Source organism: Phalaenopsis equestris, unplaced genomic scaffold, assembly GCF_001263595.1.
Source record: "Phalaenopsis equestris unplaced genomic scaffold, ASM126359v1 Scaffold203579, whole genome shotgun sequence".
Lineage (NCBI taxonomy): Eukaryota > Viridiplantae > Streptophyta > Magnoliopsida > Asparagales > Orchidaceae > Phalaenopsis > Phalaenopsis equestris.
This window is the reverse complement of record NW_018223193.1, coordinates 115,306-129,793: the sequence shown is the minus strand read 5'-3', so window position 1 is coordinate 129,793 and position 14,488 is coordinate 115,306. Positions and strand designations below refer to the sequence as shown.

The 14,488-nt window shown below is 34.2% G+C and overlaps 1 protein-coding gene across 4 annotated transcripts in view; it reads right to left on the bottom strand.

Moving 5' to 3' along the window:
* LOC110036192 (pentatricopeptide repeat-containing protein At1g10910, chloroplastic) overlaps window positions 1–13,927 on the bottom strand; it is a 91,765-nt gene extending 77,838 nt beyond the window's left edge. For all 4 annotated transcript variants that reach the window (XM_020740584.1, XM_020740581.1, XM_020740582.1 and 1 more), the window contains exons 1-2: window positions 13,520–13,927; window positions 12,556–12,640 (exon numbers count right to left, since the gene is read on the bottom strand). In XM_020740584.1, coding sequence (XP_020596243.1) covers window positions 12,556–12,640; window positions 13,520–13,794 — 360 coding nt within the window. In that variant the 5' untranslated portion in view covers window positions 13,795–13,927. The remainder of the gene's footprint in view (window positions 1–12,555; window positions 12,641–13,519) is intronic.
* Window positions 13,928–14,488: the final 561 nt, after the last annotated feature.

The following is a 14,488-nucleotide window of genomic DNA, read 5'->3' as shown; positions in this document are numbered from 1 at the left end:
CTGCTGATTCTCGCTTTATGGATTTTGGTCTCCTCTGGCTAGGGCTTCTTGAACAGCACAAACCATTTGTTCTCTCATATCTAGCATCAATTACTCTGTCATCTCCAATACTTGTTTTCGTATAATCTCTCTTGCACCGTCCACATCTGCTTGGTTTCGTGTTTCTTGGGTGGTTGCTTTGTCGATGCACTGTGCTCTTCTTCTTGTTGGTGGCATGATTCCACGCTCACTACATCTTTTAGAGTCTTGAACCCAAAAGTGTCTAAAAATCACACCCAAGCAATACAGCACAAGAAATGAAGGAGAAAAGATGAACAGTGAAAAAATGAGTGTCCAGAGAGCTTTTTCTTATGAAAGAGACCCCTATTTATAGGTATAAGAGGTTCTCGGGATCCATAATTACCCTTAAGCCCTTTTTCCAACAAAAATAAGTCTAAGGGCTCAAAGGTCAATTGCACAATACATTTAGATGTTCCAAAGAGTGGATTATTGGTCGACAGCTACAATCTTCGCTCATCGCTCACATGCTTGTTCATTCGCCCTTGCGGGCCAAACCATGTGGAGGTAGTTCAATAGTCTCTCGGTCGAACTTGTTTATAATTACCTCTGAGACCTCTGACTCGCCTGTCTCAATCGCTTAGTGATTGGTTGTCCTCTTCTTGACTTGTTCGGCGGATGTCGTTCGTTCAGATATCCTATTTGTCGACGAGCTATCCAGTTGAATGACTAGGCAGAGCTCTGTGAAGTTCTTCCTGTCTTCGTGTCGATTCCTCCCTAGGCAATAAGTATTGTTTTATGAATTGCTCTCTGAATATTTTGACCAAAAGACCCACCATTTGTTACGTGCTCATGTTCTGCCTTAGTATTCGGGCTGACACGATCTTGTCACACACAAAGGGTGAAACTTCATAGCGTATAAATGAGCAACCAGTGAAGGTTGGAGTTTTTATAATTACCCCTCAAGAGGATAAAAAATCTGAAGTAGTTCTAGGTACGCATCAAATTTTAAATCATTCTGGCATTATTTTATTCAATTCAGGTGCATCATATTCTTTCATTGTTGATGTGTTTGTTGCTAGTCCATCTATTGATATTGTGCATTTGACTCTCATCGCCTATGTGTTATTATGCCTTCAGGAAGTGGCTTCTATACAAACAAGAAATGTTTTGTGCATGTTAGTATCTCTGATAAAAAGTTACTACTATAATTAATTATCATATCAATTCAAACTTTTAAAGTCATACTAGGAATGGATTTGTGGGTATTGGAAAAGGCGACTGAAATTTAATTTGCATGGTGAGAAATCATTTTATTTTACCTGTGATAAAAATACACAATCTTCTTTGATTAGTGTAGTAAAAGTTATAATGTACTTGTGAATTGGTGAACTGGTATTTCTAGTCAAATTAAAAGTGTTGAATGAAGATGAACAGAAATTGAAAAATATCCCAGTTGTTGTAGATTTTTCTGCTGTATCTCCCGAAGAATTGTCAGGGTTACCACCAAAACGAGAAGTTGAGTTTGACATTGATATGCAGATTTTCAAGTCTCCTTATAGGATGGTTCCAAAGAAATTGCTAGGATTGAAATGTCGATTGCAGAAATTAAAGATAAGGATTTTATCGAACCGGGTCATTCACCTAGAAGTGCTTTAGTATTCTTTATCAAGAAGAAAAATGGATCTATACAATTATGCAGCAATTATAAATAGCTAAAAAATGTGACAATCAGGAATAAATATCCATTACCAAGAATCGATGATCTATTTGATCAGTTAGGTGTTACTATATTTTTTTGGATTGATCTGAAATCAAGATATCATCAGGTCAGAGTCAACGAGGTAGATAAAACTAAGATAACTTTTAGGACGAGATATGATCATTATAAATTCTTAGTTATAACTTTTTGCTCAACCAATGCTCCTGTTGTATTCATGGACCTGATGAATTAAACATTCAAGTCTTATGTGGATTAATTAGTCATTATTTTTATTGATGATACTCTGATAAATTCAAAAAATGATGGTATGATGTAAACATCTGAGAATAATATTGGAGTTTCTGAGGCAGAATCAATTATATGCAAAGTTGTCAAAATGTGAATTTTGAGGGTAGAGTCTTGCATTTTTTAGACATATTATCAGTGGACAAGAAATCTCAATGGATCCTCAGAAGATGAAAGCAATTGTGGAATGGTATAGACCAAAAAATGTTGTAAAGGTACACAGTTTCTTTGTTTGGTTGAATATTACAAAAATTTTGTTAAAGGATTTTCAGCTGATTAAGAATGATATTCAATTTGAGTGGAATACATAATATGAACACAATTTTCAAGAGTTGAAGAAATATTTGACCACTACTCCAGTACTAATTATTCCATCAGGTATATATAGATTCCATATTTATAGTGATTCATCATCTAAAAGTTTGGGATGTGTTCTAATGCAACAAAGATGAGTAATAGTGCGTGCATCTGACGAATGAAAAAAACTATCTGAAGCATGATATGGAGTTAGCAGTTGTGGTATTTGCTCTCAAAAGCACAAGTCACTGCTCATATAGTGTGAAGTGTGAATTCTTCAACTTTTATCAGAGCCTGAAATGCATTTTCACACAAAAAGAACTGAGTTTGAGGCAACGAAAATGGCTAGAGATTATCAAAATCTATGATATGGATATATAGTATTGTCATAGCCAGAAAAATGTAGTTGCTGGCGTTTTGAGTCATAAATCTACATGTATGCAAGCTCAATCATTGCTTGGGAGCAGGAATTGATTAAATAGATGTCTTTCAATTGGATGTCAGAAGACAAAGAGATAGTGGGCATTTACATCAATTGATCGTGCATTCAACTCTAATAGATAGAATCAAGACAGCTCAAAAAAGTTTAACAGTGAATATCCAAAACACTTGAAATAACTTCAATCAAAAAAGAGGTCAGATATGACTATTAATGAAGATGGTATTATCAAAAATTAGACGCAGTCATGTGCATTCTTTGATTCCAATTTGAAACGGGAAAGTCAACATAAAACTCATCATTTAGTCTACATAAATCATTCAGACAATACTAAAATGAACAATGATTTGAAATTAATATTCAATTGGTCATATATGAAAAATGGTGTTATTCAATGTGTCAAAATGTTCAAGCTTGTTAAATTGTAAATGTTAAAATATAAACCCAACAGATTGCTATGATCATTGCCTATGGTTGAATTTAAATGGAAAAAAACTGTTATGAATTTTGTTAAGAAATTTCTCTTATTCAAGCAGGTTCACGACAGTAATTAGGTCATTATTGACAGACTAATATAGTTAGCTCATTTTTTTCAGACAAACAGGTTGTTTATGACGGAGATGGAAGATTCACATTCAAATTGTGGAAAATTATTCAACAAGGATTGAGTCAAATTTGCATCTTAGCATAGCATTTCATCCACACTGATAGACAATTAGAAAAACAATGTAGCAATTGAAATATTTGTTGAGGCTCTGTGTTCTTGACTTTAAACGCAGTTACGAAGATCACATCCTGATTATCAGGTTTGCCTCTATCAAACAAGTATCAAGATAACGGTTTATGAAGAATTGTATGACGTGACATGCAAAACTTAACTAAATTGGGTTGAAGTTAGGGAATATCGAATTTTAGTTCTTGAGTTAATTGATAAAGAGACAAACAAAACAAACTTAATCAAAGAAAGATTGAAAGTTATTTGGGATCAACAGCAGAAATATTACGACTCAAAGCACAAAACAGTACAATTTAAAATTATTGATTTTGTATTTTTAAAAATCAAGCCTATGAAAGGTACAATCACATTTGATTAGAGAAGCATGTTGAGTCTCAGTACAACGGTCCTTCTAAAATTATAGAAAAAATTGGTCTGATTGCTTATAGGTTAGCTCTACCTATTGACATGTCAGATATTCATGATATGATTCACATCTCGATGGTGAAAAAATGAGTTTCAAATTCAAACCAAAGGATTTCACATGAAGGCATTGAATAACAGAAAAACCTAACTTATATTGAAGATGGTGAACAAATTTTAGAAATTGATGTTAAGAAATTGAGGAACAAACAAATTCCTTTTATCAAGATAAAGTAAAAACATAGGCATGAAAAAGAAACTACATGAGAAAAAAATTTTAAGAATATGACAAAAGTATCCCTTTCTGTTCAAATAAATTTAGAAATTTTGATAACGAAAATTTTATGACGGCAAAGCTGTCACACAATTTTGAAAAATCAAGTAAAACTTTGGCACTTATAAAATATACCCCAAATTTTGCATTCCTCATAATTTGATCGAATCAACTTTACAAAATTTTATATGTCGAATCAATCAATTTGATACATAGCACTATATATAAATTATGAATATATTGGGAGATACAAAAATAACAAGACATTGACTTAACTAAACTAATTAAGCATCTAATTATTCTCCCTAATCCAGGATTGTACCTACTGACTCTTTTCTGCGACATACAGTCGTGTAATGGATCTAACGGCTGAAATTAAATGGGACCAAGTTTAATTGTCGCATTTCTATCATTCTCCCCTCTCCCTCATTTGGTTTCGCGGGCCTATTGGGTTTTGTGACTTGATCCCCGTAGCAGAAGCCAAACCAACGCACAATAGAGCCACAGCTTACGGCTGGAAGCTCCGAGGAGAAATCGGTGAGTAGAAAATTCTCTTTTACAATAATTGTGACATTCTTTTCTTTCCTTACGTCTCCATTTTAACGTTTGTCAATTCTTCATTTCTAGTCGTTGTAGCGGGAGACGAACTTGTGTCAGAGACTAAAAACTTGGTTTGTGGGCTCGTGTAAGGGCAATTAGCAATAAATTAGTGAAGTAAAGAGACGGAGGGAAGGTTAAAGGGGAAGGAAGAGAAAATTTGAAGTAATTTGTATGGAGAATTCATGCAGGGCAACCCATTCGAGGTAAATATTAACAAATATATTTATGTGTAGGTTAAATTAAGACATGAGATAAAAATTTATGAATATTCTAAAAGATTTACGAATTCCAGAATGTTTATACTGGGCGGCAAGCTGGAGGCAACCTTGGGAAAACTTGCCATAGAACTCTGTCAGTTCAGGATAATCATGTGTTAACTTAAGAAAAATAAATCTCTATGGGTTTTCATGTAATTATGCGTTTGACACTCTTGCATCTAAAATTTTCTGCATATTGTGGATGAATACCTACATAAACTATATGAATGCAAACTTAATTGTCACTTACGATACATATAATTTCAGTATATTATGAATCTGATGAACATACTTACGAAATCATTGTTTGCATGTATTTATTTACTATGATACATGCATATGACATACGAAATATCTATGATAAATGTTTATTACAAGAATTAAGATTTAAAAAAAATTACAAGTAATGTTATAGATAGGTTTTTGCATGAATACTTGTAAACACAGAAAAAAGAGAAAGATGGGATACCTGACTTCTAGTATTCAAACAGAGAGGAAGTTTTGGGAACCGTTGGGATCAGACAGGGATGGGTTAGGGAATAGTTCGTACCAAGGGACTATTAATAGCTGCTATATTAGGAGGGGCTCAATATTTATCAATAGTTGATATAGTTTTCAGGTTGGATGACGACTCAAATGACATCACATGACATAAAAAAAATTGAGAAACAAACAATTACAAGTAATATTCTTATGTTATATTGATAACTCTTATGAATATGCTTATGATTACACATTAATAAATAAAATATGTATTTTATACATAAGTCATGATTCTCTACAAGAAATGTCTTCTCTTTTATAAATTTTATATGGTTATAGCACTTTATGGCATATGTTGTAGACATGTACATGAGACTTATGAGCATGCAAGTTGTTTCTTCCTATAAAAGACTATTTTAGTTTTGATTATTTCTGAGTTCATTATAACTCACTCGACATTGTTGACTTTCAGTAAGGGGTAAGTAAGAAGCACCAGGGCAGGTAACTAAGAGCCCGTTTGGAGCAGCTTATAGCGGCGGCGTTTTTAAAACGTTGTCGTCCCGTTTGAAATCCACGTTCGGCCAAACGATTCGGTTCCACGGCGTTCCGATATCGCGATATTCCTATTACCTTCGCAAGCTAGAGGAACCTCGCGTCCCGCGTATGAGTTTCACATTTAGGGCAAGAATTCCTCTGTTGCCCCTTTCGATATCTCCCTCGCCCTCGCTCTTTCGTGGAGAATCGACCCTCTGCTCGGCACACATAAGGTATTATCTTCACCGATTGTGCCTTCCCAAGTGTAGGAAACTTCTCTCGCACTCGCCTCCTTCTCCTTTCTCTTTCTTCTTCTCTTTCTGCTAGGGCATGAGGGGTCAGTTCAAACCATGGTTTCCAATCTTTCCAGTAGGAATCATTGCCTTCTTGCCCTATACACATGAGAGTTGCTTCTGCTTCTTCCTTCATCCCTGTTCACTCTCTCGACTATTCTCTCGTATATTCTGATCCTATGATCGTTTAACTATTGCAAATTTATGCTTCGGAATGTTGGATTTTCAATTATGATGCGGTTATTTGAAAAAGCATAAGCTTTGCTGTTGAAATTTATGCTTTGGAATGCTGGAATGTTTGTGAATTTTGGTTTTACATTGGTTCACATGCTGGGAATCAAATTTGTGCTTCTAATGGGGCATTTACATACATATTGGGATTGATTGCCTCAAATTTTTGGATATTTATGAGGTTGAGTTGGTATTCATTACATTGCATAAAAATGGCTACATATATGTTCTATAGAACTAAAAGAAAAAAAAGGAACCTTTGATTCACTGCTTGATTCACGACTTTGATTCACTGCTTGATTCACGACTTTGATTCACGGCTCAATTGCGTGGTCATACTTTTGGCTTAAATTGCTTATCAATTTGCATAGTATTTATTTAATGAAATTTGGTTTATCATAATTTAGTGCGATATTATATTTTAGCTTGAGCATTGGCAAAGTGCGATATTATATTTTAGCTTGAGCAGGTCATGCCAACAGGCAAAAAATTTAGGTAACGCGGAATTGAGCTAGAGTTCAAGGAAAAACTGGAAATTATGTTTAAGGTTGTTGTCGCGACTGGTCGCAACTGGAAAGCATGCATTCAATCCAAGTGAATTGGGATTTGCAGGAATACCAGATGATTTACCACCTAAACAGGTTATAGCTGATGAAGAAGGGCCTAGTATTAACCAAAAGGAGATGGAAGAGTCCAGTTCCATGTCCAAAAGACATTTGGCAGGAGGAAGAAAGAGAAGGATTGTTTCGTGAAAAGCTCATTTGATCAACTAATTGCTACTCCTCCAGCTCCACCTCCTCCAGCTCCCCCTGAAAGCACCATCTAGGACTGCGTTGTCATTTTAGATATTATTCCAAAAGTAGCTGCCGATATACGCTTTTAAGCAAAATGTATTAAAAAACTTGAGGACCCTACTTATAGGCAAATGTTCATGGCGTTACGGCCCGAGCTGCGCATTGAATATTTACGTGTTCTAGTAGAGGAATGAGTCTGTTTAGTATTAAGGTGTCACTAGATGTATTTCATTTTATGTAATTCATTTTCTGATGTTTTGTACTCCAGAACAATTTATGTAATTCATTTTCTGATGCTTTGTGCTCCTTGATGTTTTTACTATTTCATTTTGCTGTCACCACTTCTCCATAAATTATTTCATTCTAATGCATTTCTAATTTCAGGATGGATCCACAGCAAGAACGTCGTAAAAGAATGGCATGGGCTGCAGCTATAACGATATTATTGTTGGAATACTACCGCTCCAGCACTAAACGGCTACCACGCATGATGTCCTCATATGTTGAGGACAAATGAGTGGGTGAGATGCTTGTTGGACATCCGATAAGGTTAAGCAACATTTTTCGAATGATTGCGCATATTTTTATGAATCTTCTACACGACTTATGTCGTAACCACGGCCTCGAAGGTTCTTCTAGAACGACCACAAGAGATGAGCTATAAGATTATACATTCTCTCACAGAATGAATCAGTTAGAGGAACTATGGAGAGATTTCAACATTCCTTAGAAACAATTAGTCGATACTTCTCCAAAGGTATACGAGCACTTGCGAGCTTAGCAGCACAAAACATTATGCCAGCGGATCCATCGTTAGCAATTATTCATGAACAAAATGCAAATGATCCCCGTTACATGTCGCATTTCAAAGTAAGTTTTATTAGTTTGTTACTTTAGCTTCATAATATGTTGAATTGTTAACTATGAGTAACATAACTGCATTGGAGCAATCGATGGTATGCATGTAAATACCCGACTAACAAGCCATGAAAAGATCATGTACATTGGTCGGAGTGGTACAACTACCCAAAATGTCATGGCAGTGTATGACTTCAACATGTGCTTCACATTTGTAATGGCATGATGGGAAGGAAGTGCACATGACAGTCGTTTTTTTTCCTATGCAACTAGGAATAGAACACAGTGTTTCCCTCACTCATCTTCAGGTTTGTCCATCTCACTTAAACCTATAAATTACATGTATTATTTTTCATTAATATTATCTTTCATAACATGGAAGTATTATTTGGTTGATGCTGGTATACGATGTTGAGGGGCTACTTGAAGCCCTATCCAGACACCAGATACCATATTCCTGATTTTGAGCGAGCAAGTGGCATAATCCGTGGCAGAAAAGAAATGTTTAACAAACGACACTCCTCTTTACATGAGATTATTGAAAGAACATTTGAGGTATGGAAGAATAAATGGGTTATCCTACGTGATATGCAGACATATCCATTTCCCAAACAAGTGCATATTGTGGTGGCTACTATGGCACTACACAGCTTCATCCGATGACATTCCTCTCAATCAGATGCGGACTTCACTTTGACTGATGACAATCAACTTATTGACTCTCCAAAACCTTCAGGATCTCTCGTTGGTCAATCATTACCTGAGGATGAGATCGAGTCGATTGAATTTGAAACTCAGGACGGTGAAGGTGTAGCCGAGATGGCTGCTTTGAGGGAGTCTATCGCAGATGATATATTTGAGTGTTGATTCAGTCACGCTTCTTTATTTATTAAATGTTCATTTTTTATGTAATTCATTGTAGTATGGATTTGTATTTTCTGGTTTTATTAAGAATTTAGTATCTTTCATTTGAGATGTAATTAGTTGCTGTATGAATTTGCATTTTGTTTTAAATTATTTGTTTTGTTCTGTTAAGTTTTTGTCGGTGTGCAAGATCAGTGATGAATGATGGAAAATGATTATGTATTTCAGTAGAACCGATTTTCCTTTATTTCGGTTCTCATATATAAAGCTTAATTTAATTTTATGATCTGACAAATTATATTTTTTGTTGTTTTATCTCAGTAGCAGCATGAGCTATGGGATTTCAAGGACCTCCCGAGTTGTGTTGTGTTACTGCGGATTACCGGCTCCCTTACGTTACGCCAGCCTCATAGCAGTGGGAGACAGTTCTACGGTTGTCAGAGGGGTGTTTCAGCAAGATATGGTTTCTTCCGTTGGGCCGACATTCTGACATACTCCCATGCCGACAGAGATTGTGTTACGATGGATTCCCAAGAGGACAGTGTCGCTGAGGACAGACAACGTCAGAGTTTTAAATTGAACGTTTTAATTTTTTACTTATAATTGTAATTGTATTTCTTCTTGTTTTATTTCTTTTGATACTCACGAAATGGTGAACAATATATTTTAATTTTTGTAACTGAACTGTAATAGTTTGAGACATTTGTTTTATCTATTATTTTCCATAAATAATTTTGTTGCAAATTGTTTAACCAAACAGGGTCAAAATGGTCATATATTCAACAGCATCTCTCAGTAAGTTATTCTGAATAAGCTGTCTCAAACAGCAAGCCAGCTTATTCTGATAATCTGCAGATTATCAGATTATCAGAATAATCTGTTTATCAGCAGATTATAAATAATCAGCAGCTGCCCCAAACAAATCCTAAGTGTGAAATATACAATTTTTTGTATTTCAGAATTTTAGGAGTTTTTGCAGAATTTTAGATTTGTATTTTTATTATGTTGGATTTAGCAATTTTGTATGGATATATATGTTTTGATGATATAACTTTCATACTTTCAAGTATATAAATATTAATGAATTATGAAATGAAATGAATCAAGTACATATGCATTGATTTAGTTAATTTTCTACTTTTATCGCACTGCAGTTAACCCTTTCAGGAAGGTCCAATTGGGGTGTACCAAGTATGTTGATATCTGATGACACACAGCAAGTGTATCGAGGAATGGTTTTGTGATTGGATTGAGATTGAAGCCAAAGGAAGCAAGCACAACCGAGTACTCGAAGTTGGCTATAGTTTGTAAGCTTGTAGTATAGCAAATGACATTGTGATTTTTGATGTGTGATTTGGTAGTGAATATGGTTAATAAAGCAAATTGCTGTAAGAGATTGATCCATAGCCTTTATGGTATATGAGCTCCGAATAAGAGTTCAAATGGACTCTATAAAGCGACGATGCTTGCATTCAATAAAACTACTTTGCTCAAGGGTGTACAATTAACTATACCGATGGAGAGTCATTAGTTCGTAGATTAGAGTTAAAAAGATTGTCATTGTATTCTCATCTATCATTGAAACAAAAAATTTTAATGTGTAGAATATTTTCCCACCGTTGTCATTTTTTGCATATATCAAATTTAGTAGTTATTAAAGTCGATAGAAGGGCAAAAATTCGTCAATAAAGAATAAATAGTATTTGTAGCTTAGTACAGAAGTGACCAAGGATAGACCCTATATGATAAAATGTATTAGTTATAATAATGTCTTATATTTACTAGTGATTGACTTGGAAGATAACTTCTATTGAGTAGCAAATATTACAAGAGATAAAATAGGAGAATATGGAAGGATTTGAGTTGCTTGGAGAGATTTGAAATAATATGTATATGATATTTACCATTACTTCTATTGAGCAACAAATATTTCTAGCATGCACAAATTTGAAATGTACCATTGCAAATATGAAGAGGAAAATTTTATCAATTATTTAGGTTATTTAGAGGTGAGGCACTTTTTTTCGTCGACCATTTTTCCTAACCAAACCATTAATAAGTAATTGATATCATGTTGTAGCTACAAAGCAAGATCTTAAAAAGAAAATTTACATGTGATCCTACTGTTCTAACATATAAAGCAATAATTGTGCATCACTAGATCTATATTGTGATGTATCTTTATTTAATCCACAAATTAAATTTAAATATGGGCTTAGAACAAGCTCCAGCTAAAGTAGATCTATTACCATCAAGCAAGAATCAAGCAATCGGCCATTACAATTTACATTTAGCATGAAAAGTTAATTCAAATCACAATTCTTTAGCATCTACAAAGGAAAAAAATATATACAAATTGATGATGATGAATGGTTTTTATAATGAATTGTATCTAGATGCATCGATACTTCATAATCATGAAGCAAGTCGTGTTGGACATATGTAGGACACAAGTATTGTTCAGCACGCACCCGACCTATGTCAAGCACGCTATCTATATAACCAATTAAAATAATTAAGAAAACTTAATAACACGAAGATCTAACACGTGTCCTAAATAATAAATTCTAACTTTATAAATATATTATAGAAATAACTTCGGTTAAATCATCTCTTCTCTTTAATTTAAAATAAATTAAATAAACAATTTAATACCTACTTAACACTAATCAATTTCCTTATTCAACTAAATCTTTCTAGGATTTTTTTTAAATGCTTATTTTTTATTTTTTAAATAGAAGAATTAGTTCTTAAACTTTAAACTAATAATCTATAATTTCATATAACTATTTCCTCTCAATGGAGTTAAAATATTTATAGATACATCTATCTTTAAAATATAACATTAGAATGCCATATCAATTGTGTTTGTATTCTACATTTTTAATAATGTGTGTATAATATATGTGTCATCATTTTTGTATCAATACATCATAAAGAGACATTAATCATAAATTGGAATGAGAAGAAAATGACATCCCCCTTTAAGGAATAAAAATGATTACAAAAATAGAAATACTTTCCTAAAACAAACCATAGGCTAGTAGATAGTCAAATGAAGCAAATCACACGCAAACAAAGAGAGAAAAAAACCTCCAATGCCCCCATTATAATATTTAAACAAAACAATGCAACTTCTAAGAAGTTACCTTTGTACCATATTTGCAACTAATGAAACCGATGGACATCCCTTCATTTTTTTTTCCTACATAGATTAAGCATTCTAAATATTTTCTTTTGAGAGTAACAAACATCTTATTGAAGTGAAAATTTAATCTAATCTGATTTATTTCTTTACCAACTATGTGATTGATGGTCAAACTTCAACAATGTGAATTGTCGGTTCCCTCCGCAAAAAACATATTTGACACAATTGGAAAAATAATAATCATGTTGAAAGAAAGATCTAATTATCATGAAATTGCATGAGCAAGTTTGCTCACACATTTATGCATAATGAGCACTTCATGTTTTGTAACTTCACCAACCTGATTAACTTCTCGCCACCATCGTGACTCTCCAAAATATCGCAAAATGATGTTTAAATCATGAACTCGCAGTATTCCCTTAACCCTGTATATGTATATTAAAAGAGAAATAAATTTCCTTATTTTACTAAAAAATCAAATTTGAGATGAGAATATTAAATAATAGAGCACAAACATTAATTTACTAGGTTATAACACAAAATTTATGATTCTTAGTAAAATTTGTTTGCTCTTTAAAAACAAGGAAGATGACAAAATTAAGTTTAAGGCAATGTTTGGTAGCATGATGTTAAAAGGGCTTAGTCATGGATTTAAATCCAGCAAACACCCAAAAAAATGAAAATTAAATCCAAAGCTCTGTTAAATCGAATTTTGTCGCATTTCATTTTTTTTCTTGTGTTTTGTCTCTTTTACAGTGTAAATCCAGATTTATTAAATCCGATTGTAAGACCGACTTATTCAGTCATTGCTCGCGAGCTCAATCTCTATCCTACATTGGATTTGATATATCTGAATTTATTGGATTTACTAGATTTGATAAATCCTACTTATCATAAATCTAGATTGCGGTCAAACACCACCTAAAACTTTTTGTTGGAGGTCTAATCTTAGTTTGATACACATTTTCCATCACGAAGTAGAATTCATAACGTATAGGAGTATCCTTTTCCTTAAATTTCACCTGTTCTTTGGGTGCTGCAGATAACAAAAAAATTTTAGAAAATTAAGTATTTGTTTTCAACCATTTTGTGTCAAAATAAAATTATCATTTTTGAATTATTTAACAGTTTGTAAAATTTAAAGGCATTAATAATTTCTAACTAAATACAATCGTGTAATAGGAAAATATAGTAAATTTACTGATTAAGCCCTAAATTCTAAAATTCAGCGTTTCAACACTTCAGACCAATCATCAATGTGCAAAAGAAAAATACTCTATGCTCGGAGAATTTCAGAAATAAACCTGGAGAGAGAAGCTTCCAGGTCTGCAGATTCCTTCACTTCGGCGATGGCCGCTCGTCTTACAGAGAAAGTACTGACTGGAGAAGCCTCGCGAAATGAAGAAGAAGAAACGGTCGTGTCACCTGGGGTTTTTGAGACGGAAAGAGCTAATCGGCGGCTACTCATTCGGTGACCGCAGGAGGGGAGCGAAGGACATGGAGGAGGGAGATGGCCGCCGACTGAAACGCTGGCAGCAGTAGCGGTTGGCGGCAATGAACATAACGGTAACGATGGCATTCTCGAAGACCTAGTTTCCACTTACACTTCCATGAAACTAGTTCCGGTTAGGCGCCGCCGTCCTACTTCCTACAGCATGTGTCTATGATAGAATTAACAGTTTTAAGCACACTACACATGTATGCAGCGACACAAGTACAAATAAAACTACATCAAAGAAGTATAAATTGCTCCACAAATAAATAGAAATGAGCTCACAATAACAAAATATAAACTCAACAAGAGAGTACAACAGTTGTAGCAACAAATAACAAAAATATGGTCCTGTACATCCATAAACATAACAATAAAAATTATATAAAATCAATCATCATCATCGTCGTCATCATCATCAATATCGTTTTTCTCCTCCTCAGATTTGTCCTCCTCTGAATTCTTCTCCATCAGCTACTTCTTCTCATACTCTGGAATAGAGGACAAGTTAGGAACTCCACTAAGTTGTCTCTGCCAATCCACTGGTTCCTCTGGTACATCTCTAACTGAGCAGCATAAGCACTGCATAAAAATTGGATTAACATTTATTTTTCTAGTCAAGATGTGTCATATGATTAGCAATATCTTAAACTGAAGTCTGGATGGTGAAGATGTCATCCTCTATGATCTCCATCATGGCTGACATAGAGGCCTTACTAGTGCAGGGTCAAGGCTGTGAATAGGAAGTAGAGGATTGCGAGGGGGAAGGCTGAGAAGAACA